This window comes from Eufriesea mexicana, unplaced genomic scaffold, assembly GCF_001483705.2.
Source record: "Eufriesea mexicana isolate 0111107269 unplaced genomic scaffold, ASM148370v2 scaffold265, whole genome shotgun sequence".
Taxonomy (NCBI): Eukaryota; Metazoa; Arthropoda; class Insecta; order Hymenoptera; family Apidae; genus Eufriesea; species Eufriesea mexicana.
Window position 1 is genome coordinate 918,167 of NW_016908444.1, and position 24,424 is coordinate 942,590.

Below are 24,424 nucleotides of genomic sequence, written 5' to 3' on the forward strand. Positions count from 1 at the left end.
AAAAAAAAAAAAAAAATAAAATAAAGAAGGTACAAATATTAATTTGAGTATTAATTTAACATTATACCATAATCCTTTTGATTTCATTAATTTTAATTCACTAGCTGCTTTGTTTGTATCGCCGACAATAACGTGCGTTAAAGCATCAGATATATCATCAAGTCGTGTCGCACTACCTACATTCAATATTTTGTTAATTTTATCCTTTTGATTAGAAGCAAATCCAGCAAGATAAATCTAAAGAATTAAGAATGACTTATTTGGGATACATTATGGGTACATATAGTACATGAAAATATGTAACGCAATTTACGTACACTACAACCATCTAAAAACGGACCAGCCGATTTTGCTTCGCTAAATGTAAGTCTATCTAAAACTGCAACTGTAGAAGCTAAATAATTTAAATAAATGAAAATAAAATTCATTTCTTTTATGAGTCACTTTTGTATATTTTGCAATACTAACCAGTAGGAGTATTGTTACATAATAGATCTGAGGAAGAAACATTGCTCATTGTTATTGAAGTTTCATCAATGCAATTACCTGGCTGTAGATCACATGCTATGGAACTTATTGTAGAGCAATTGAAACTGTTAGAAACTGAAAAAGTTAAATATTATTAAGCTATTAACTTGTAATGTTAACCATTACAAATATCTTTACCATTTGATTTTTCTGGTGTAGAAAATGCCTTTAATGATTTAATTAAATAATCTTTAAAAGGCAAAGCATAACCAACTTTTATACTTTCATATACCCAATCTGGTGTTAAACAAGCAATGTTAGCTTGTTTTGCAAATTTGAGTTTTTCAGTTATTGGACTAGTTTCTAGTGCAAGTAGAACTTTAACTTTTGCACCATCCAAAGGACCCATAAATGTCTAAAAAAAGATAAATAATGCTAGGAAATGGGTAAAAAAAGAAATAAGAATTTAAGAAAATATATTTTACCCCTCCATTATTATTAATTAAACGTTTAATTTCATCTTTCTGACGTTTTGGAAGATTTGTTGATGTTACGACTAAATTAAGGAACACAGAAGCTTTATATTTAACAAATATGCTGTCATCTGCTTTAACAAAATTTGTTAAATTTGTTTCCCAAACTGCTTCAACCCATTCTTTTGTAAATATTGGTATTTTCATACCTATTGCAGTCTATGAAAAAAAAAAAGTAGACAAAAGAAATTAAATGTTATGAAGTTATTGCTATGATTTGAATATATGAATTTACTTACCTCATATTTAGCAGACATAACAGACGCTGTTACAAGATGTGTTACACGACTTCGTAATTGTTTTGTAAAAATTCCTCCCATGTACTCTACTAATTTTTCTATATTTTCCTATAATAATAAGATTTTTAAATATTTTAAATTTCATTACTTTGGGACAACAATTATGATGGATATACTTTTTCTTCTGGGGGAAAACCAGAAGGACATATACAAAGACCTCTCATAGCTGTCGTATACACAGGACTTCTGCCTTCTGGAATTGGTTCTCCATTAATAAAACAAAGCAGTAGACACTTTGGCCCAACTATACTGTAAATATAAAATAATATTTAATGTGAAATTACTTAGTACTTTATTTAGTACTTTATAAATAATAATAAAATTATATCTTAAAATTAAAGTTCTACTTACGGGCATTTAAATGTTTTTAATTTGTTGAATGCATCACCTTCAAATTTCTCAATTACAAAAACATCATTTTTATTAGGCTTCATTATATTACAGCTTTTTTCATCTATCCATGTTGGTTCTAAATCATGTTCGCAACATTTCTAAAAAATCAATACATTATTTTGTTTGCTTGAAAGTTTTTGATTAAAAAAAATATATTTACTAACATTGTATGCATGCCACATATCTTCAACACAGTCATTTTCGGATTTATAGTTGTTTGGAATAACAAAATATATATTTATATCAGTATCAGCTAAACTCTCTTGGCTCATCATTTTAAAATTACAGTTTTTTGTTTAGAATATGAGATATTTTTAAACAAATGATTTCTTATTATTCGGTAAATAAATATTTAAGAAAAAATGAAATATTTATATCACAGAAATATATTTACATGCTATAGTATTTTTTAACTTAAACAACTAGAATACAATATTATTTGTCCATTGGAAAATTATATTGTATACTTTGTGTTAAGTATTAGTTTAATCGCTTAATGATATTTTTAGTCGTTTAAATAATTTTTCAACTTTAAAAGTGACATTACAATGAATAAAGTATAATAGGTTATATTTTTTCAGAAACGAATATTAAAAAGGACATTAATTTTGAAAGAATATTTCCCTATATCTACTAAAACAATATTTAATGTTTCAATAATATATTGGCTGGTTCTATAAAAACCAATTGATTTTTAAATCGTAAAATATTAAGACACTTCTACTATGTAGAAAATTTTCTCGCGCTTAATGTTACTACGTTAGTCAATCTTCGTATGATTTCTACAAACGTCGCAAGGCTAAAATTTTAAAACAAATTTTATTAAAATAATTAAATGTTAATTAATCGATAAAATAATATATCGCGTGTTATTTAAATTAAATAAAACATTTTAATACATTAATAATTTGTTTATACGTTATTTGTAACAATTTTCGAAAGGTACGAGTAGTACGAAGATCGTTGCTATTGCATTTCAAATGAAATGATTGTTAAAGACAATATATAAAATATTAAGTAGTACATTTTATTCCGTTTAAATATCGAACTAAACTAATGTCTATTACAAAAAGCTAATTTTATGTTTTATATCAATCAAAGATGTAATTGAGTCAAAATTCGTTACAGTTGGCAACCCTGAGCCTTAAATTCAAAAATTTTCAGTCCCGCTTCAATTAGTTAATTGAATCAGTGATGTTAATGTTACAAAGTGTTTCTTCATTTCTTTTTCATTGTGTTTTATGTTTGGAAACAATTCAGTTCATTTTGCAGTATCAAAAGTGACCGATTTCTTGAATTTGGTGAGTAGCTTGTTTCAAATATAACCTTATATTAATTGAATTTTGAATGTTTAATAGTCAGCGTCATTAAATTTAATGCGGTAATAGCTTTTGAATTCATAATTAACAGTATTTGGAATGCGTGATATATATAGTTAGTATAAAATATGCGTTATAAATTCATACATACCTTCATTGTCGAAATTTACGTCTCGTGATCAAAGGAAAAAGAATAGCATTAGGTTTCGTAATATTAAAATAATTTAATTGTATAATTCGATAGACAGTAACATGGTTGACACAAATGACGTAATGCCACATCGAAGTTGTTGCATTTGTATCAAGTGCCGGTTGATACAACAAACGAGAACATTATTCGGTCCTCTTATAATTGTAGTAGTTTTCGCAGCAACATTCGCTGCGCATAATTATCAATAATTAGCAACAAACTCATAAATTGAGGGAATAGTTTGTTCAATACCCTTTTTGTTTGCAACTGTTAATCCGGTATACTTTTCCCTGTTTCGTTAGCATACAAATATAATTTTCGCGTAAGTAGTCGATTTACGATTACATTATTGTTATAATACAAATAGTACACAACAGAACAAATTTTTGCTAGTTCCATAGCTTACTAGCTCAATTTTCATCAATGTATAAATGTAGAAAAAAGGGTAGGAATAATTAAAAGGGAAGGAACTTAGGAATTTCCTTTACCTTGTTATCAATTAATGTTCATGTTTCATTAGGAAATAAGTACTACATACGAAAATGCGTCTTTTTCCAAGTAGAACGTCATCAAAATTATTCGCATTATAATATAAAATATAGTACAAAGATTTTTCTTCGCATCGATCCAACACTTTCTCTTCCGTGTCCACGACATTTAGCACATTCACCTTGTACACTTGTTATAATTGTAACTCCATAGCCTACGCTCTTGTCACTGGCCACCGGATGAAATTGTACCGAAACTGTTTCAACATAGTATTTTCAACATAAAACTCGCCGAGATGTACATCGACTGCGGTAATGAAAGGAAACAAACAAAACGAGATGGCGATTAAAAACTCTAGCATGGCAGTTTGTTCTTTCACTTACAATTTGCTTGATTCAGCGAATCTGCATTCAACTATGGAATCTTGGTGTCGCAGGATCCATCGAAAGGAGTGAAACTGAATCATGTGAAGCGATCAGGCTATTATGCACACGTTTCGAATCAAAGTTGAACATCTACTGGTTAACATATACAAAGAGAACAACCACGTTCGCGATTGCAAAAATTGCACAGTAATCTACAGCTCCTGTCTATGGGTCGAGACAGGGCGTGTACGTATAATCGAGAGTCAACCTTAAACTAGACGGATCATTGCGTCCCTCTTCGTTCATCAGGTTACAATTTGCTGTCCTCGAATCTTCTTGACAAAAGATCGAGCGCGATTCTGACCTAGAGAAGCAACTTCGGATGAGACAGGATCGCACTTCATCGGCGATCTTTCGATAGTATTCGTTACAAACTGGCTCTCTCAAGACCGTCATTAGACGTTACAGAAATTGTACAAGTTTAAGATTCGCGTGCCTAGGGTAAGATGTATCCGAGGTCACGCGTTTAGAGCGTTGGTGGCCTCGTCCTCTTTACTCAGCTCGATAAGCTTCTCCAGAGAGAACTGGCGCGCCCTGGCAGCCCATACTTCACCGTTCGCTAGCACCCTGAAAGGAAAACGGTATTCGATCGATTACAATTGCATCGAGAAATGACAAACATTTCGTTCATCTTCGATCATTTTCAAAGGCCGGTATGTGCCAAAACGGAAATGGAAATACATTTAGCTGGCATTTCTGGGCAATATAAGTAAGGATTGGCCGATTATTCGGCTACATACCTTCTAGTGTTTTCGCTAACCAATCTATCCGGCGCTCCGTACACCGGCGGATTAGCATAAGGATCATAGCCGAGGACAGAAAGCATCGGTGCGATGTCAGGCATTTCCCTGACCACGTCGTCCGGAATGTGGCCTACCCACTTGGTCAGTGCCTCCAGGTTAACCGGCTTTATGATCTGGTCCGACGACCTTTCGACCCTACATACCAAAAATAGGATAAATTTTAGTTCCTCGTCGTTTCATCTTCGTGTCCGCTATTTACGATTATCGCACAGCGAAGAAATATCACGATTCTTATATCATTCTAACGATCTACCGGAAAAGTTAAGTACGCGCTTACTTGCTCAAGGGTACGCCGCCTGGCTTGTTTATGAATTCCTCGTGATGCATCACAGACTCGTTCCAAGGAACATCCAGGAAGTTTAGAATCTTTTTCATCCATTGACGCGGATGTAGCACCAGTTGCTCGTATGGAACCATTAGACATTTGTCCGAGCCAATTTCCTTGCACTGGCCGTACATTGTCGATATCGCGTGGTTCCACTTGATCAACGATTGTCGATACGAGGACAGGTCGAATCCCGTTATAGTCACCTGAAAGACACGTCGTTACATTTATCGTTTAGTTATTTAAAAGTGACATACGCTCGCCGCTTCGCACGGAACGATAAAACAATATTTGATTATCTCATAAGCATAAAATCGTCGATCCTCTTGGTTACAAAATTCCGAGTCGCTTCGAATTTGCATGACTTTACATGTTACCGTCACATTTTGCTTCGATTCATCCTCTTTTGCATCGGAGGAATACGTAAATTCCCGTTCGTTCCTTTTTTTCCCGCTTTTTGTTCGCCCCTCCGGACGAGTACGTCGCATTTTAATATTCGCGAATGAAGTGGGAGAAATTTGCATACATCAGCCGGAATGGCCGGCAGGTTGGGGTGAGTCGGTCGGAGCCTTCGATCGGGCCATACCTTTCTCGAGATAATGGAATGCACGGTGGCACGGCCATCGCGGATCATGAAGATAAACTTGGCATTTGGAAAGAGATCGAGGATGTAGGAGCCCATCTTCAGAGTGAGGGGATCCTTGTTGCACAACCGCGGCGCTGGCTCCGCGTGTCTCGCTATTATCTCCAGGCAGAAAGCTGCTATAGCACTATCCATTACCTGAGCAACAAATTATTTTCCCATTAATATCGTTAATTATTCGCATTATCATACGCTGAACGATCTTTAACAATACTGACCCGTAACGTGTACTTAATTATACGTAGTATACACGGATAATGATAATTAAAGTGATACGACGAAAATGAATGGATATATTCCATCACGTTACTACCTCGATAAAGGTCAGCATGAATTATAATCGAAAGCAGCATTTTAGCAACTAATAATAAAAATCAAAAATCCGAAATCGATTTTAACTCTAGCTTTTCTATCTTTCTAACCATAGTCTTGGAGCTAAAACTGATCGAACCAGTAAATATTCGTTTCTGTCAGAATTTATCTTCAAAAAGTTGACAATATAGAAGGATCGATAAGGGTTTGAACTCAACTCAAGGGTAGTACAATAGTATATTCGTCCGACGATTAAAGCAAAGAAGAATGTAAATCAAAGAAGAGTACAGAGATACTTACTTCTTTCGAAATACCCGCTTCCGAAAGTCGCAGATTCTCCCTCTCAGATTTTAGCCAGTGCATCCTCATTTGTAGGATCCTCGGTATCACTCGTGTCTCTTGGCCGCACCTGTCGCGAAAAGTCATATACGTGTGAGCAGCCATATCACAATGAGGCATTAGTTTGCGACGACGATGTTGACTAAGAACACTCGACGTCAATCGCATCGGTCGGTAATTGGCAATTTATCTCGCGAATGCAACTCACCTGACATCGGGGTGTGCATCGAGCATGGCGCGCACCAGGGTGGTGCCTGATCGTGGAACCCCACCGATGAAGATGAGCGGCATATAACGATCGTACGTGTACCTCTTGTGATCGAACGGGCCCACCACGTATTTCTGGAAAATATATGAGTCATTAACATAACATACCGCTATTCATGTTAATGATTTATTCGCTATTTAATTTGAGCGAATTACCTGATTATTTAAACGTTTGCGCACGTGAAGTGAAATAAAATGGACAATGGAAGCTGTTTTTCGCTTGTTTCGTGATGAGGTTATAACACTGTCCAACGAATTTTAATTTTATCTTTAATTTGTAATAATAATTTCTACTAATTAATTTTGTGATAATTAATTTGTAATAATAAATTAGGCGACTCGTGTAGTGTTTACTTTCCTGAACACGAATACGTAATTAAATTTGTATGTTGCAAATTAAAATTCGCATTGAACAGTGTAATTGATAAAGGTGATTAGGGTTGAGATGATTATTTTATAAGCAGTCCGCGGAAAATTCGATAGTTAAGGGTGAATAATTTTTCGAATAAAAAGTTGCTCCATCCATGCGAGGAAACTCGATAATATATTTTTAGAAAGCGTTGATAAAATGTGCGATGAAAATAAACGATAATTTCTCCTTTGGTCCGATGTGAGCTATTAACGATGGTCATCGCTGTCCGGCTATCGGGTAAACGATCGAAAGTTTTTGGTAGCCGCATACAGGGGCGAGTAGTTCGTCGAAGGATTCTTCTAAAATTATGTCCGCTTGATTAAACCTCGGCAATGAAGAAGTTTCTATCTCTCCTACAATATCACCTAACGAACGAACTGTACGGGGATGTTTCACAAGCTTCGAACTAGGGGGCAGGATCGATACGTTTTAAGTTTTATGTACAGAAATCGACGTTTCTTTCTGAAATGGCGAGGATTCGATCGTGAAATAATTTAAAGTAACTCTCGAGCAATAATAAAGTCTCGTTTGTATTTGTCTCTTAAATTAATGTTATCACCATAGATGTGACATAGAATAGTCTTGACAGATAATGCCACTTTGTATGCCATGTTTTAAAATACCGATTACGTAAGAAGAATGGAGACTCTGTTATACTTTCTATGATTCAGAGTGGCGAATTTAGAAATTACATATGCATGTAATGCATATGCAACCGGCGAAACACATATAAAAGTACGGTCTATTACAAAATCGTTAAAAAGAATAAATAACGCGGAAATGTATGTTGCAGGAGCATAAATATAGTTACGATTTGTAAAATACGTATGAATAATTAAATTTATCATTAATGATAAATTAATATCGTTAATAACAAATTGCTAGCCGAAGCATGAATTTGTAATAAAAATGAAAAATTAAATGATTTATTGGGTACGTATAATAGAAAAGCAATTATTAATGGAGTCGGTAACGATCGTAACTTTTCGGTTGAACTTCGGGAGCTGGGAGCTGGTTATATAAAGGCTGTGGCAGCACAGCCCGAGTTCATTTGCCGATTAGGCTTGGGACCAGGTGGATCGGAAATTTTATCAGAGCTTTTTTATCGAAATTTTATCGAAAATGCGAATGTTAGTTATGCGATGATCATTGTTCACTTCTACTCTTCTATAAAAAGTAACAGGTTTGCCTTACATCTATATTTCTCGATTCGACTAGCATGAAATAATAATTCGTCAAAATATTTTTTCAAGCTAAATTTTACTCGCAGTCTGACGACCACGTTAATGGGTCGCGGTAAATTTCACGGTAGTCTCTTTTTGGTGAGCGGTAAAATTAACAAACGTTTTGAATGGTTTAATTAACTGCAATCAATGCGAAGTAGGATAATATTCCAACTAGCTCGGACTCGATTAAGCAAACATTATATCACAAACTTTATCGTTTGATCGAACCATGGACGCATTTTGCATGATTATTCATAAATATTGACCACGAGCTTTCGTTAATAGAATTTACAAATTGAAATTGAATTAAGATCTATAATTTTATAACGCACTGTTTATTCACGACTCTTGTAACCTTTTCCTTTCCAAAATTAAATCAGTTTGGTATCGACGAAAGGCGTAATTGAAGATGGACACGAGTTTTCGATGTTCGAATCGATTATAGCGATGTACTAATTTGTCCCTACGCTTTTATTCCCTCGTAAGAAAGCACTTTCGCCTCTTCTTGTATTTACCATTTTTATCTTTCGGTACTTTAGTCGAAAAATACGAGTAAACTGGCGCCCGAAATGTTGTCCGTAGAATTTATACTCTGGACGGGAACGAGGTCCTAATAAAAACTGGCAATTAACGTTCTAACTGCTAGTTATATCGCCTTAATTATTATATCGATCACGCAGCTCTCTAATAAAAATAATTAATTGCGGGTTAATTGGATACGCGATTATATCTTGCGCGGCTAGAAAGAGCGACCACGGCAGCAAATTCGAAGAGAACGCGTATCACAGTTTCCACGACGATGAAAAATACAATTTCCCCAGCGTGCAGCGAATTTCTAGCGACTTTCGTGCTTTTGTAAACGTGCCGGATGCCGAGGCTGACGTGCAGCGCGCGGTAAAATTTAGCGACCAGCGGTTTAATTAGCGGCACGATTAAAATTACAGCGACATGCAAATGAACAATCGGAGGAACAATTGATGTTACGATCCGTATTCGCGTGTATCACAGCCGCGATCGCGCGATACGATATTGGTTACGATCGCAGAATAAATCAGTCCGAACGGTGGAGAAAAACAATAAATGATTGTTTGCGTGTACAGCGATAGAATCGGTCATTAAAACAAGAAAACAAAAAAAAAACCCAAAAAGAAGAACAGAAAAATAAATGCGATTGAAATAGTAATCACCGAACAAAAAAATCCGCGATAGATGGCAGAAGGTTCACCTGGACGGTACCATCGCGATCCCTCGGCTGACCCCCATAAAATAAGCCCTTGTTTCTACTCATAAGGGCGCGTTTTCAGACCGACTCTGGCGTTTTACGATTTTTCGCGCGTACGTTGGACACCGTTATTAGTGGTGACGTTGGGAGGAAAGGGAAGAAAGAGAATGGGAAAAAGAAAAAATTAAAAATTAAAAAAAAATGCAGAAAACAGTGCAAAAAAAAAAGAAAACAAAAAGAAGAAAGAAGAAAAGGAAAAACTACATTTCGCAATTAGCATTTCTCGGGTAACAGGGGGTGGCTTCGTTGTTCGGTCCACCGTCAGCCGACTCTCCATTCTCTTTCGCTTTTAGCACCGAAGCACACGGAGGAAAAGTACGCGTGAAACTCAACCGACGCGATTTATGTTGCGCGGAGGGTGAACCTGACAGAAACTCGTTTCTCTTCCGTCCGCGCGCGTTTCCCGCCAGGAACCTGCGAATACAGACACGCTCGGTGCTTCGAGCGTACACGTATTCACGCATGTTGCATCTTCTTGTGTCTCTAATTCTCTTTGCCCTTTTTTCACCCTCTCTTCCCCCCCCCCCCCCCCCCCAGACGCGCGGCCGGGAAGCCCGCGCAAAAAGGGGTAGAAAGGTCGGACGCGTTGGCGGAAAGTTTCGAGGCGAACAGCCGCGATTTCGTCCCTTCACGGAAACGCGCCTTTCGCCCCTTTTCTTTCCCGGCTGGCACGCTTAACGCTGGACAAACGAACGAGCAGAAGCGTCGTAACGTTTTTAATCCTAGACAGGGCTGAACCCGGGATTCCCCGCTTTTCAATGATCTTTGCCGCAAGTACGATCACGTGGTAGTCGATGATTTCATCCCTGATTAGCTGTGAGACCGCACCTAGTTTTTGGTTCCCCTGTTTCCCTTCCTGCGTGACTTGTAACCTTCTCGCGCTATGTACCCTTCAATTGCAGTCTAATATCAGGTTTGCGAAATTATTTGCAGTTCATGCGTTCCCAATTAATCTTGAATATCGTATAAACGCTTTGCTTTGAACGTTGTATAACTTTATATCGATGTTTTTATCACGTTTCTTCTTGATTTTGTAATTTATGTATTGTACGAGGGTTTACAAATCCATCTATAATAGTTGCGAATGTTTCAACCTCTATTGTAATTAAGGATTAACCGTTTCCTGTTCGTACATACATGTGGGGCACGTGCATTTCCTCGGAGAGGATAACGAGGACGTTCGATTCTTTTTCTTCTTCCTTCAAACGAAAAATGAGGAAGTAATAAAGTCTCGGTAAGAGGTAGTGCATCGGGTCGTTGGGAGAGTACAACATTTTCATTGGCATTTTTACGAGGCCAAGCTGTTTACCGTGTGGATCAAGCACACGCCGTCGAGTTCTCTTTAAAGCTCGCGCTTCTGATATATTATCTACAGGATTTGCGTCACGCTTTAATACGACAATGGGGGTTCTAATGCGGCGACCTACCCTTTGACAGTAATCTCTTTGTTCCTCGTCATAAAGGCCACTCGTTAGAAATCAAGGGGCGTGTGCACGACGAGAAAAGTTTCGTCGGTTCGGTTTCACCGTTCGTCCTTTCGTTTGGTAACGAGATAATTCGAGCACGATCAATCAACGCGCTTTTACCTTGTCTCTCGTCACGCGAGCCAGTGTCCGTAATCCGTAACAAAACCGACTCGAGTGTTCGAGTTTCCAAAATTTTTTCCTTATCGTTCATCGTCACGGTCGTTACACCGTTTCGGAACGAACGCACTTTCTCGTCTCTCCGTGCAATTGTGAATGGATAATTTCCAAGCTGATCCGTTTTATTCCTCATCGTGTTTCGCTTCCATTACCTTTCTTGGCGAGGAACGGTCTTTCCTCTCGGAGAGGCAATCTAATAAGCAAAAAACCTGTAGGGAACACAAGAACGAGGGAATGGAAATTGTTATCTCGTAACGCGATCTACTTCGATTTCGATGAATTTTCAGCGCTTATCCCTGGAGATCTTCAAACGAGATGACTCCCCTTATCGACTCGTCGAGAACGAAGGAATTAACAGGAATGCAACGCAGCTTGGCACTTTTCCCACGAGAAAAGCTTTTCCAGCTATGCTAATCGTCCATTAGATTGAGCGGACGAGCCTTTGGCGGCGTGTTCCATCGATCATTCGAGGCGACGGAAAGTCGCGGGAAGAAAAGTTTCACGCCGATAAGCAGGGTCGATTAATCGACTCACGGGCGGGCGAGGGGTCTGTCAAAAGGCAGAAGCTGCCGATTATGACAGATCAATTAGCCGGATAAATCCACATTGGAGATTAGCTGGCAATTCTCTTCCCTGTCCGTTCACCATTTTCGACGGTTCCTCGAGAGCAAGATGGCGGCGCGAAGCGACGCTGACGTATCTTCCGACACGACTAATCTCGACGAACAAAAATCCAATTTCAAAGTTTCCGCGGCATAAACGAAGTTCCAAGGAAATTTCTACCCTCTTGGAAGCCACAATATGAGTTCATCGCGCGCACTGCGTACCGACTTTTCTCATAAGCTATGCATAGGGACGCGTGGTACGGTTGTCAAATTCGACGCAATCGCACTGTGATTTTTACGAGACTCGCGGTGAATTAAAATTCACCATGCGAGTTTTCCGCGAGTTCTCGTTTGAGTCTTACATTACGTGGCCCAGGAGACCTTCGTTGTTCCATCGTTCGATCGATTTTCCTTCGCGTCTCGTCACCGTGACCCTTGCCCGCGATAATTAATTGCTTTCATAATGGCACGGCGTTGAAAATTCGATTAAAACTTTCTCGTCTTTATCGTGCATCGGTGCAACGAGATAAACAACGTCCCCGAAAGAAAACAACGGTTCGAAGATCGACGCTTTCGCCTCGAAGCCTCTTCAACTTTGCCATCTTTTACGCACCATCTTCGCGAAACGGATGGGTCGAACGAAGAGCGGAAGAATTCCGGCTGGACGGGAACGAAGTTCCTCCGCGGCGGCGATATAAAGAACTTTATACGTGGGTCTGCGTTCCAGTTGAATTAGAGAAGAATTTTCCGTCGAGCGAAGCGGCAGAATAAAAAGTTCGGGAAATTTAATTGTCGTCACCTTGCCGCGTTGAAGATGGGCCCAGACAGCGAGCTTGGTTGAAGGAAAGGAACAACTGGGACGCGGTTAATTCGCGCGATAAAGTCCGACTGACGCTGCTTTAATTGCGTCTCGCCTAATTCCACTGGATCTCTATTGAAATTTTCTCGAGAACTCGCAGAAACACCGTGAAACGACCTACGGTCCACTTCATGCTTCAGCGATCGGGCTAAAAGTTCGTTTCTTTGGGCAATTCGCGACGGTATGGCTATTGGATTACGACTGTCTCTCCTCGCGTGACGAGCCCGGTCCGCCGCTGTTGGATCATTCCTCGAAAGTTCCCTTCGAGCTAGAGTCGTTCGTTTCGAGTGATTGTATCATTGCCGTGATTCCGTGTTTGTATATATAGTTACACGTGCACTAGACACGAGCTATTCCACGACGAGGCACAGTCATACTCCATTGATACGATTTAACGCTGAAGCTACCGACCTGTAACGTGTGCACAGACATGATTAAATTTTTCCGATGGAAACAAATAGATAATATAATTACGTTTCTGTGTCGGTAAAAATCAATATCGGTTTCATTAAAAGCAGTCGAGGGAAAACAATTGGAAATCAGTTATTTTTGATTGGGCTAGTAATTACGATATTAAAACCGTATTTATCTCGATTTAAAAGGGTTCATTAAGGTCGTGTCATCGATACCCCGGGTCATTCAAAGGTCATTGCATGTTCCGTTATTATGGAAATAACGGTGATTAAACAGGCTAGAATTTTTATTATCGTCCAGATTGGAAGTTAAATTAATTCCACGCGAATCTGAAACATCGCACTGCGCGTAGGGACTTTTAATCAGACCTTTAAATTGAAAAACTATTTTCATTTCGCAACCAGGTTGCTCATTATTTAATAATATAATTTCTTTGTGTTTGCGAATAAACAGCTTCCATCAACGAGCATCCAGCAGCGAAATATTCGAACGTCGTTAAATTTCATCCCCCTTCGTGCATCCCTTTCGTGCACAGATCTCTTCATTTGCCTCGCAAAATTCCGTGCGAATTTTTTGCGATATACGGTCAGCTCGACCCCTTGCCGTTCGATGAAACATGTAATTTCGCCATTTCGTGCGGCGCGGAGGCACATACGCGAGGAAAGTTGGCGGAACTCGTTTGTTTAGGCGTTCGGGCACCGACGATTGTTCTGGCTCCGATTGCGGCACGTACCGACTGTTTGCACGACAATTTCGCGAAAACTGGGATAAAACTAATTCGTAATTACTGGTTCCGTAGTCGAGGCACGCCCGTAAATCGTCAATGCGATAATAGCAGCCCGGCATGGCGCGGCAATTTCAGAAAAGTTCCGACGCTATTCGTCCGGCCGATTTCCCCTTGAATAATTCGATTCGAATAATGGGTCGGCGGACACCGGTTTTATATCCGTTTACGGGAATCGGTGAACTCACCTCTTTGGCGACCATCATGGCCGTGGGCACGTACTTCATCGAGCCGCAGATGATGCCTAGCTGGTAGAGGGCGAAGATCAGAAGAAGTCCGACGAAGCAGATGATGGGCCCCTTACGGCCGCCTCGGCTGAGCAAGAACGACATGTCGCCGGTGAGAACGACGATCACGTTACCCCCGTGCACGTACTGGGACGTGTTTTGGGCGACACGTGAGTGAACACCGGTGCAGGCGTCACGGCCGATGCGGTGGTCACGGCGGGCTACTCGAGGCCAAGGTTTCGGGGCCTCGTGTTCCCGGTTACGCCATTAGCTCATTGCACCTGTTCAACGAGGGAGAAAATTTGATTAGGTAACGGTAGCGAAAGCGGTGTTTAACGCGATACGTGCGGCGATGTTGTCGCGCCACTTTCGGCTAACACGCTTGTTATGCACGCTGACATGCATATTTATAATAACCGTGAAATGGGAAAGTTAATCGAAAGTTACATCAATTTAGTTTCTGTGCATACACAGGAGTTATTAGACAGTTTGCGTTTGACACGCGAGCTAAGTCTCCTGAGAGATTCGGAAATGATATTCTTCGGCCTTGTTCGAGGGGATGAAGGTATGGCGCAACGATGAAGATTATGAGAGTATAATGGCGATAAAGCGTCGCGCACATATTCCGTGGTGAAAGATATCGGATATTTGGTTTACTGGCATCGGAATAAATAACTGAATAAATCGCGAGATTCTTGTTCCACTGTCGCTTTTATTTCCCGGCAAAGCTGCTTCTGCAAGATTTACCATTAAATCGATCACCTAAATCACCGCGGTTCCTGCGGATTCTGCCTGTCGGATTCAACATTTACAATCCGATAAACGATTTCTCATAGAACAGTCCCGTCGCGTTCGATGCATTACTACTGGCTTATCGAGAAGCACATACGAGATAGTAAAGACCGCTATAAAACCAAGCAAATACGACGAACGCATCTCGATTAAGATCTTATTTAATCCCGGCCCTTTGACTCCGTTACCACCCAAGTTTCTCCGAATACCTCGACGCAGCGGGAAAAGTGGAATAATCTGTTGGAAGAAATTATACCCGCGATCCACCTACTAATATTTATCTTCGTGTAGCAGCATACTCGCACGAGCCATCGTAATTTTCGTTTCGATGGCTCGTTGCCATCGGCCGAGACTGAACCACCTTTGAACGGTTCCTTGAGCGCGCTTTTGATTTACCAGCTCTCCTCTTCCGTTTCGCGGCTTTGCCCCGAGTAATTTATGAACGGTGGGGAAACCCGGGGTTGCTTTCGCGTAAGAATCATCGATGCATTAGCGCGATAAATCTGGTGGATTATCGAACAGCCGCGCGCGCGTTGTGCTGTTATCCGAGACACCGAAAAAAAGAAAAAGCAGGAGACAGGCCACCTTGTTTGGCGAGTCCGGAGCGGCGCATCGTAATAATCCGATGAATCGATCGAAGGAGGGAGGGTTGGAAAAAAGAAAACGGGGCCATGGGAAAATAGAATTTTCGAAGGAGAATTTCGCGGCAGCGGCGGCGCTCATCGGCTAGCAACTTGTTAATAACGTCGTATTGTGTGCTTAAAGAGTTTCCAATACTTGCGGAAGATAAGCTTGCAAATTTCGTTAGCAAGTTAGTTGCTCGCGTTTATTTGATATAAGCTCGGCTAATGTATAAGTAACGAAATTTGAACGAACCACGGCAGGGTAGTGACGGAGAATTCTTCGGAGGCTGGTCGGTCCGCTTCACCTCGCGGCGCAGCTCCGCGCGGTTCGAGCAGCGACATTCAAAGGGAAGAAAAACGGGAGGGCAAAGAGGAGCTTAAAAGATCCATATCGGGACGGATGGTCAACCGGTGATTCGTGAAACGTAGCCGTCGACCTCGGTAAGGTGAAAAAAGGGAAACGTAAGACGGAGAAAAGGAGAGAAGGATCAAAAAGGAGAGGGGGATGAGAACGGAAGAGGAACTGGGTCGTATATGAGCGACCTGTATCTATTTTCCGGCGACAGCTTTCAAGGAGAGCTTTCCATTTCGCGCCTCGTCTTTGACCTCTCTCACCCTAGAAGCTCACCTTTCCTCGCGCGATGAAAGATGAGGACAATCGCCACATATTGCTTGCTCCGTGCTACGCTCCAATCTAACGCTCCGCCATACTACCTTCAATCTCCCTGCTTCCCACGCTCACCCCCGAAATAAAGCATCACTTCGTTTCCTTGTACCAACACGATTGTTTTCCGAATTGGACACCTTTCGTTGCAACGCTCTATTGTGCCGTCGAATTGAATCGACGCGAGGGGGAAATAAACTTCGGAAGACAGGGAACACTTGTTACGATTCGATTTCACCTCCGGCGTATGAAGATTTCTTTTCCTTCCTGCTCCGAAGTTTCGTCGTTTAATATTCTCGCGAAAGAAGGGAAGGAAGGAAAGGAATAAATTATCGAAGCTATTCGTATGGAAATAACAGTCCACAGTCTCTGAACGTGAAATCCTCGACCACGAACAATAAGCGCGTTCATTGGACGTCGTTATTCGATCGGAATGTTTACGTTTTATCAATGATTGGCGTAAAAAGTGTCGCAACTTTTGCCCCCGCTGGTTTTAATTTAAGCGTTTCTTTGATTGCGATTCCGTAACGGTAGAGTGTTCAATTAGCGAGAGCACGCTGAAAGTTTAAGCCCTGGTCGCCTAAGGGCTCGTTCCGTTATGCTGTTACGTCCGTTCCGGCGACCACTCGCATTTTTTCCCTTCCTGTCGCTCGCGGAAACGCAATTCAGGCTGGCCCCCGTTTCTTACTTTTGTATTTATGCCGCTTTTAATATCCATGGAGGGCAACGGTTTTATTGCAACGCGAGAGTCATTCGCGTGCGGTTCCCTCCGCTGAATTCGGACGAAATAACAGCGGCAGAAAATGAGGCCGACTATCATCGATCCTCGTCTTCGCCTCGCGCTTTTCCAACCACCTCCCGTTTAACCTCAGCTTCTTCTTCCGGATAATACCGCTATCGACATATCGTCCTTGTTCAATACGAGGAATGCAAATCAATTTCGGCCTCGTTCCCCGATATATTCGCGCTTCTGAACCTTCATATTTGCTCCATTATCGATGAAGTACGCATCCGGAACTCGGTAATCGATCGTTATCAGGCCTGCCAATTTTCAGCCTGCACAGCTTCAGCCTGATCGAATCCTTGGCACCCTCTATTTCTCCCTTGCCTCGTCTATGGAACGTTCTTACACGTTGTACCTTCCGTCCGCTGGACTTAATTCCCCCTGTTAGCGGCAGCCCCCTTTCCCGTGCCTTTCTTAAATTCGACATTTGTCTACGACAGCGAGTCGTCGGTGCAAAATTGATAACGCGAGCCACCACCGGACGCTGGCAGATCGATGTTTACGATAGCGCTTGGCTGTTGGCACCTAGACATATTGTTGCTTTTCGCCCCGGCGTTGAACGACAACTGCATCCCTCTCTGTGTTACACGCCCCTATTGGCCGTTGCCTTTATGACTGCACGCTTTTGCACACTCGACAGGGTCCACTGTGTGAGCTTCGATTGTCCTCCGGTGGACCAGCTATGCTATTGTTAATTAAAGCACGCTTTGTACTCTTCCTCCAGCATTTACGTCTATATCAACGGCACGCTGTTAATCGTAATTTTCTAGGCTGGCTCGATAACGCTGCACCCCGTTTTATCCTACGGTATCGTTTTGCCGAGCGTTTCGACGAGGAAAATATCCTTTCACCCTCTAGACGACTCATCCCTGCCGTTCTCGAAATAGTTTACGCTTTATCGGGACGATCGGGCCCAGATATACATAGTAGTTGACCCGCATGTGGTGGTCTGCAAGCAGCTTCCAGAGAGTACGGTTAATGTTCGGAGAAAGCCAAAAACCACATCGTAACGATGTCTTCGATGTAGTTCCCTGTGGAAACACATTCTGCGAAATAATAAACAGCGGTTTCTCGCAATTTTGGGTCATCGATACGGATCACGGAAGCACCGACAGCCAGTAATTTCGGGTTTGCGCAGTGGCCGATATTTTCGCGGGAATTACGGTTATCACGAGCAGCACGATGCGAGTTCACGCGACGCCGGGAAAAATACAAGCGCGAGCCGCGTGATTAGTGGAAGTACGCGCGATCAGAATTTCGTTTGCCCGCTCCTTTAATCGCATCACGTTTCTACGAGATTACACGTTTCCGCGGAGCAGAATTCGAGAGGAAAATTTTTTTACCCGCAAACTGAAATATTTCCCGATGGTCGCGTTTCGAACTCTCGCCCCTACTCCCTTTGCGAGTCGCTCCCCGTTTCCGATTCACCGTATCGGAATGGGCAGAAATTTTCCGAACAATATCGCGTCAAGGCGATCACGCTAGCGCCGGTTACAGTTGCGAGCATGGATCCGTGACACACGTGAGAGAGAAGCAACTGTAAAAAGTACTGGCAGTCTGGGGAACGCGTGTCGGACTGGTGGAAAAATTCGCGTGCCGCGGATGAGCGGGAGAAGTTGGGGGTTGCATGCGATTTCGTGAGAAATCGAGGCCTGACCGAAGATAGCGTCGGAGGGTCGAAAGTTATGCACGCCACAAAGAGTTCTTTGTCTCGACACCGACAACCTTATCGATTCCTCCGACACGTTGTTCCCCGAGGGATCCACGAATCTCCTCAAGTTTAATGAAAGAACTTGGATAACGCGATCGTTGATCCGATATTCCGATAGAATAAGCCGCGTAATGGAGAAAGAACAGGATCGAGTGGCCCACGGCACGGAGCGTGAAATATAATTACTGGAACGTGTGCTATGTCCTGCTTTGGAGAAAAGAACCCCGGAAAGTCGCTGTTCGAGGAACTAAGTGGTAAAAGACGGTAGGGTTCCCAAGGAGGGTGAGTACGTTCAGTTGGTATCCTCTGGTAGTCTACTCTAGTCGGGCTCACGGCCAACTGAACTTTACACCCTTGCTAAAGCTTCGATTCGGGGGGTGGTACAACGCTTTGGGAGCGAAAGAAACTACACGCTTGTCTCCGGATGAAAGAGTGGAAGCTGCTGCGACGGCTAAAGGGGATAACACTCGTAGGTACCGTTCCGACTACTCGGGCCCCACTTTTCCATGACAAACGTTTACCGTGCGAGTTACACCGGTACACGAGCGTGGCGTTATTTCCTCTCGGTATAATCCCGTTAGCAGCTTCGTAATTGGATTCCATCGGCGCCTGGCGTCCTTTGACCGCGTTACAATTTGTAATGTTACCAGGAGGCGAGGCTGGCATCGTGCACCGACCGGTAATGATACGGCTCGTTTAGCTCGCTATTTAAATTTGCCGCGGTACGAGCGAATATTCGAAGTTCCGTGTCGCTTTGTGTCATTGGGAAGACTTCCTTTTAGACGACCGACTGCTGAACGGGCGGACGCGAATTCTCGCAAGTTTAATGAAAGAAGTTTGGCACTGGCGAACTTTAAGCCGATATTCCAATCCACGGTCGTTTAACCGCTGCTAACGAGAACGAATCGATTCCATCGGGTCGTCGGTCTCGTTTCCAAGGAAATTATACCCATCGATTTCCTTATTCGAAACCTTTAAAACGATATGCGTTCACGTTTTTACATTTAACCGGTCGTACCCTCTTTACCCTTCCGCGCGGCGCCGAGTTGATCGATCCTCGTCGGAAATCGGGTACGAGATCGCGCGATGATCTCTCGAGGATACTTCTCCTCGATCCGTAGGTGAGGCAGATAGCGAAAATTGCTGAAATTCGCGTCGATTAGCAGATTGTTAAGGACTCGCGAGGAAACGGAAATAAGGGTGTAGACACGGGGCCATTCGTGTCACCGGTGAACCGTGCTCCACGTATTAATGCCGCGTTGCACGCGTTCGTTCCAAGTCACACGCTGGTACCTCGATTAATACTGATTACAGACCTCGAGTAGGCCGCTTTATTAAAGTGTTAGCTCACGAATGATTACGAGTTTGTTTTATCGGTGTCGCATCGCGCCTTTAATTAATTGCGTTAGAATGCTCGTGGCGTATCGCAAGATCCGATGACGTTGCCATCGCAAGCATTTCGAACGACAATGCAATCGACTTGACGTTAAGCATGTCGCGTGACACGGATTTTACCTGAAATTGCTCTGCCCTCCCACTATTCCACGCCTTTCCTTACGAAACAAAGTGGTCGCGAGAGGAGGGTAACATTCGTGGAATAAATTCGAAGGAAACACGGTTCGTGGTCGCCGCGTTTCTAGCCAAGGAGATTCCATAATTACCTTCATCGGTTAATTCTTTGTCACCTTAATTGCTCTCTCGATCGTAATACTCTGATTTTCCCCGTGTGCCGCTTCGCCCTTAAATAATGTAACAGTTTAATCGCATTTTACTCGGGCCAATACCATTGAATTATCGAGCAAAGCGTTACGACGATGTTCCCTTTCCTCTGACTATATATCGTTCTTACGACAACCCCATCGATTTCCCGTTCGTTACATTTTCATTATGCATTAACGTTGCAGTTTGCGCGAGAGGAAAACGTTATCGGAATCGAACAGAGAGCGATACCGGTACGGTGACATTACAGTCCGTGATTTCGCAATAATCGTTGATTTAATAAATCCGTCGACTTAAATATATCGAATGAACGTACGAAAAATACGAACCCAGATGAATCATTAATGTGTATAACCACCTATGCAACGAACGAAGCAGCGCGTCGACGTCGCGGCCGGGATATTTTCCCCTCGACGAAACAAATTGATCGTAGACCCGCGAGGCACCGAGGCCACCGGAAAAGCCACGCTAATTACATCGTCCACGTTAATATGTTTCCTTCCCGTTCCCCGGAATTCAGATTCCGGCATCGACTCGGAGAATTGCGGAAGCGGGTGAACGGGAACAGAGAGATGGAATCCGAAATGCACGACTGGCGAGATTCGCGAGTCGGAGAAGAGGGTCGCATCCGGAAGACAGGTGGTGAAACGTAATACTAGTAGAAATCGAAATACAGAGACAAAGGGGAACGCCTCGGGCTGGTAATCGAAGTCCAGGGTCCGTGGAATTGGGAATCGCGGCGGAGTCTAGCGAAGGGGTCGAAACGATCGGCGTAAAAATCGAACGTCGAGGAACGGGACGCGGCGAGATTTTCGTGAAAATGGAGGGGGAAAAAAGGGGTGGAATAGAGCAAACGTGGAAAATGGAAAGGAATTTCTACTGGAAAATAACAGGAAAACATTGGGCGAACGATTCGCTGAATACCGCGCCTTTGTGCGTTGCGAAACGAGGTGGTCTGCGTGGGGGCTGGGGGTAGTAGGCTTCGACACGGAAGTTAACGAACGCGGTGAACACGGGGACTGGAGTAAGATAGGCAATTAAATTGTTGCTAGAGTAAACCGATAGAGTCGCTGGCGAGGGTGGTGATCAAAACGGAACGCGGCCAGAAAGGGTGGAGGGCACCCTCGATTCTGCGGATGCAGAAATTGAAGTTCTGGAGCGGGGTCCGCGAGCAGGGCTGATACACGGATACGTAAATGCAGGTGCACGTGTGTATATACGTAGACGATCGAGCGAGGAAGTTGAAATTCGACGTCGGGGCAAGAAGTACAGGGAAAACGTACAGAGGGATGGAGAAGCGGCGCTGGTTCTCTCTGTGCACGACTCGTTGATGCACCGCGTGTTAGTAGCAATCCAATTAATCGGCCAAGTCCGCGTGCGCTCATACGTATAATGCAGCGGCCGTGCAAACAGTGGTGTGCTTTCAGGTAGAAACGAGGCCGATGCGCGTATGTTACCGTTGCAATATGCATCCCTCGCCGTTCATCTGGCGACGGATTCACCCTATTCCGTCGATCCGCCAATACCTCGTCTTTGATACGCATACACCGGGAAAAACTGCACCCTGGGAACGGGGACGCGGATAACGCGCCGCCCAACCCTTCGTACCCCGCACTCGCGGCGTTTCCGTTGCTCCGCGCGAGATCGCGTTTGTAATGATTACGGCAAATGGACGTCGCGGAGGATGGATAATCCGGAAATGCCGTTTCGGTGTAGCACATCGATACCGTTTAATTAGCATTTTTTACTCGATCCTATGCGCGATCACGTTGATCCGTTCGTGAAACGATTACCCGGGATGATGATGGATAACGAGGGATATTAACCTTTTCGACGCGAATGCCGATTATGGTCGATAACATCCCTGGCACTGAGCGGTGACTAAACTCGACGATTGACGTACGCGGTCCAATATCGCCAGTGCAGTCGACGTTTTATTACAGGTGGATTATCGTGTAATTTATTTGTTTAAATAATTACAAATTGCTCGAAACACGCGTTTCGAGTAATTATTATAAAGCACACGTTACACGGGGGTATCTCGCGTGCGGGAGTTACCCGCGGCGATTAAATAATACTTTGAGGTATAATCGTACGAGTTTATTTTTCTTCCCTTTGATAGAAAAAGGATACTTTTCTGCCTTGCCCAAAGGAAATGTTACTTCCAGGAATCAAAGTACGAACCTGATGAAAATGAACCTTATACTAATTAATTTCTGCATTGCCCCTGGTAACTCATCAGCATTGGGTCTATGATGTGGAAGTTAATTGTTCAAACAGTGATGCTCGATATCGTCGGTAGTATGCACGGTGCGGATTCTAAACGCGACCAATTTCTGCGAAGATTACTTTATACTACCTACACTCGTATCTCCGCTTCGTCGAACAAAAGCATCAAACGAACTGGAGTTGGACCGCATCCGCGAAAAAGGGGCGAAAAAGGGGCGAGAAAACAGAGATATATCGGTGAAATTTACGGGTCCGTTCGCGAGACTTTTACGACATAGCAACGACCGGGGTTATGGCCTCGCGCTGCGGCGAATCGCAGGCCAAGTCCACGGCGTTAATTGAAACGTACGCGCGAAATGGTAATCGGCGAGCGACCCTCGTGGGAAGCATAAGGGAAGCCGAACCGTGGGCGACGATGGGAACCAATATGGCGAAGCACGAACTCGCGTAAACATCGCGAATATATTTTCAATTAGTAGCCTCCCTGTTGTCGTTAATGGCGTATATTCGAGCGCGAAATCCCGCTGATCTGTTCTTCCGCGAGATAAAATGGCGTGCGATTATTTGTTCCACGCGATCGAATTTTCGAAACCGCTCGTGAAACGTGATCTCTTTTCCCTTTTTCCAGCAACGGGATCAGCGAGGATCGCGATAACCGACGGATTCGTTTCGAAACCGTAATCGTATCGCGAGAACGAGCCTACACAGATCGAATACGGGATACGCGCGGCCTTGTCGCGCGACCATAATTCAACGATGACCGGTAAATAGTGTCGCGGAGTAGCAAATCACGCGAGTATCTCGGATCGCTAATTGAAACAAATAGCCGAAACGGCGAGCTCGCGGGGCTCTTTTGTCTCGGGAACGTCAACGGGGAATCTCCGCTGTCTAATCGAAAGTTAAACAAAATTGCGAATCTGATTCCGCGCCAGGATAGACCTGTTTCTGGCGACGAGTGTAATAGGAGGGGTGGCGCGATGAGAAGTGTCATCCGCCCTTTTTCGCGCGCGGTCCGCGTGCAACTTTATGGCGCGTTTATATTTCCCTCGCATGCTCGTTCGCCCTTCTGTTTTGCGGCATTTGCATTTTTTTTCAAAACACGCCAGACAGTTTTGATCCATGCGAGGCCGTAAATTAAACGCGAGACAGTTCTGAAATATTCGCTGGATAAATAACGGAACACCGGGTTGCTTATACAGCGTCGGTGATATTTTGCGAATGCGCTATTTTTGTTGCAAAACACTCGTCCTTCTACCCTTTCCGCGTTTTCTTCCTCATTTCATTCTCTTTCCTGTCCCATTTCGATCAAGAAAGGACGACGCGATACGTGGTCGATCGTAACTCCGTTCGAAATTACTTGCGGAAACGTATGGTCCGATTAAAATTTCGTCGGCAAACCGTGCAACGTCGAAACAAGTCGGACTACATATTTGCTTTGCAACATGGTGGGGTGTAAACGATCCACTTTTTTCCAATTTCACCGAACGGTAAATACCTCTCAGAGAAACACTCTTCACAGCGATAACGCGGCGTAAAAACGTGTAATTAAAAAGCTTACGCGGAAATGTTCGACATAAAAATTCACCCGAGCGTGTAAAATGGAAATAGCTTTTTTTTTAATCAAGCTGTTTGCATTGTCCAATAT

The 24,424-nt window shown here is 43.0% G+C and overlaps 2 protein-coding genes across 4 annotated transcripts in view; both read right to left on the minus strand.

Annotated features, from left to right (window-relative positions):
- Nucleotides 1-1,968, minus strand: part of mus101 (mutagen-sensitive 101) — a 5,926-nt gene extending 3,958 nt beyond the window's left edge. Inside the window, exons 1-9 of the mRNA XM_017911593.1 lie at nt 1,858-1,968; nt 1,652-1,791; nt 1,417-1,549; nt 1,241-1,348; nt 954-1,160; nt 667-883; nt 469-603; nt 318-394; nt 68-237 (exon numbers count right to left, since the gene is read on the minus strand). Coding sequence (XP_017767082.1) covers nt 68-237; nt 318-394; nt 469-603; nt 667-883; nt 954-1,160; nt 1,241-1,348; nt 1,417-1,549; nt 1,652-1,791; nt 1,858-1,968 — 1,298 coding nt within the window. The remainder of the gene's footprint in view (nt 1-67; nt 238-317; nt 395-468; nt 604-666; nt 884-953; nt 1,161-1,240; nt 1,349-1,416; nt 1,550-1,651; nt 1,792-1,857) is intronic.
- A 1,959-nt stretch (nt 1,969-3,927) lies between these two features.
- Tpst (tyrosylprotein sulfotransferase) overlaps nt 3,928-24,424 on the minus strand; it is a 179,608-nt gene continuing 159,111 nt past the window's right edge. For 2 of the 3 annotated variants that reach the window (XM_017911614.1, XM_017911615.1), the window contains 7 exons: nt 14,219-14,538; nt 6,747-6,880; nt 6,500-6,608; nt 5,831-6,025; nt 5,197-5,450; nt 4,857-5,054; nt 4,575-4,683 (listed from right to left, as the gene is read on the minus strand). In XM_017911614.1, coding sequence (XP_017767103.1) covers nt 4,575-4,683; nt 4,857-5,054; nt 5,197-5,450; nt 5,831-6,025; nt 6,500-6,608; nt 6,747-6,880; nt 14,219-14,362 — 1,143 coding nt within the window. In that variant the 5' untranslated portion in view covers nt 14,363-14,538. Of the gene's footprint in view, nt 4,684-4,856; nt 5,055-5,196; nt 5,451-5,830; nt 6,026-6,499; nt 6,609-6,746; nt 6,881-14,218; nt 14,539-24,424 lie in introns of all 3 variants that reach the window. The other variant, XM_017911613.1, reaches the window with a different exon arrangement.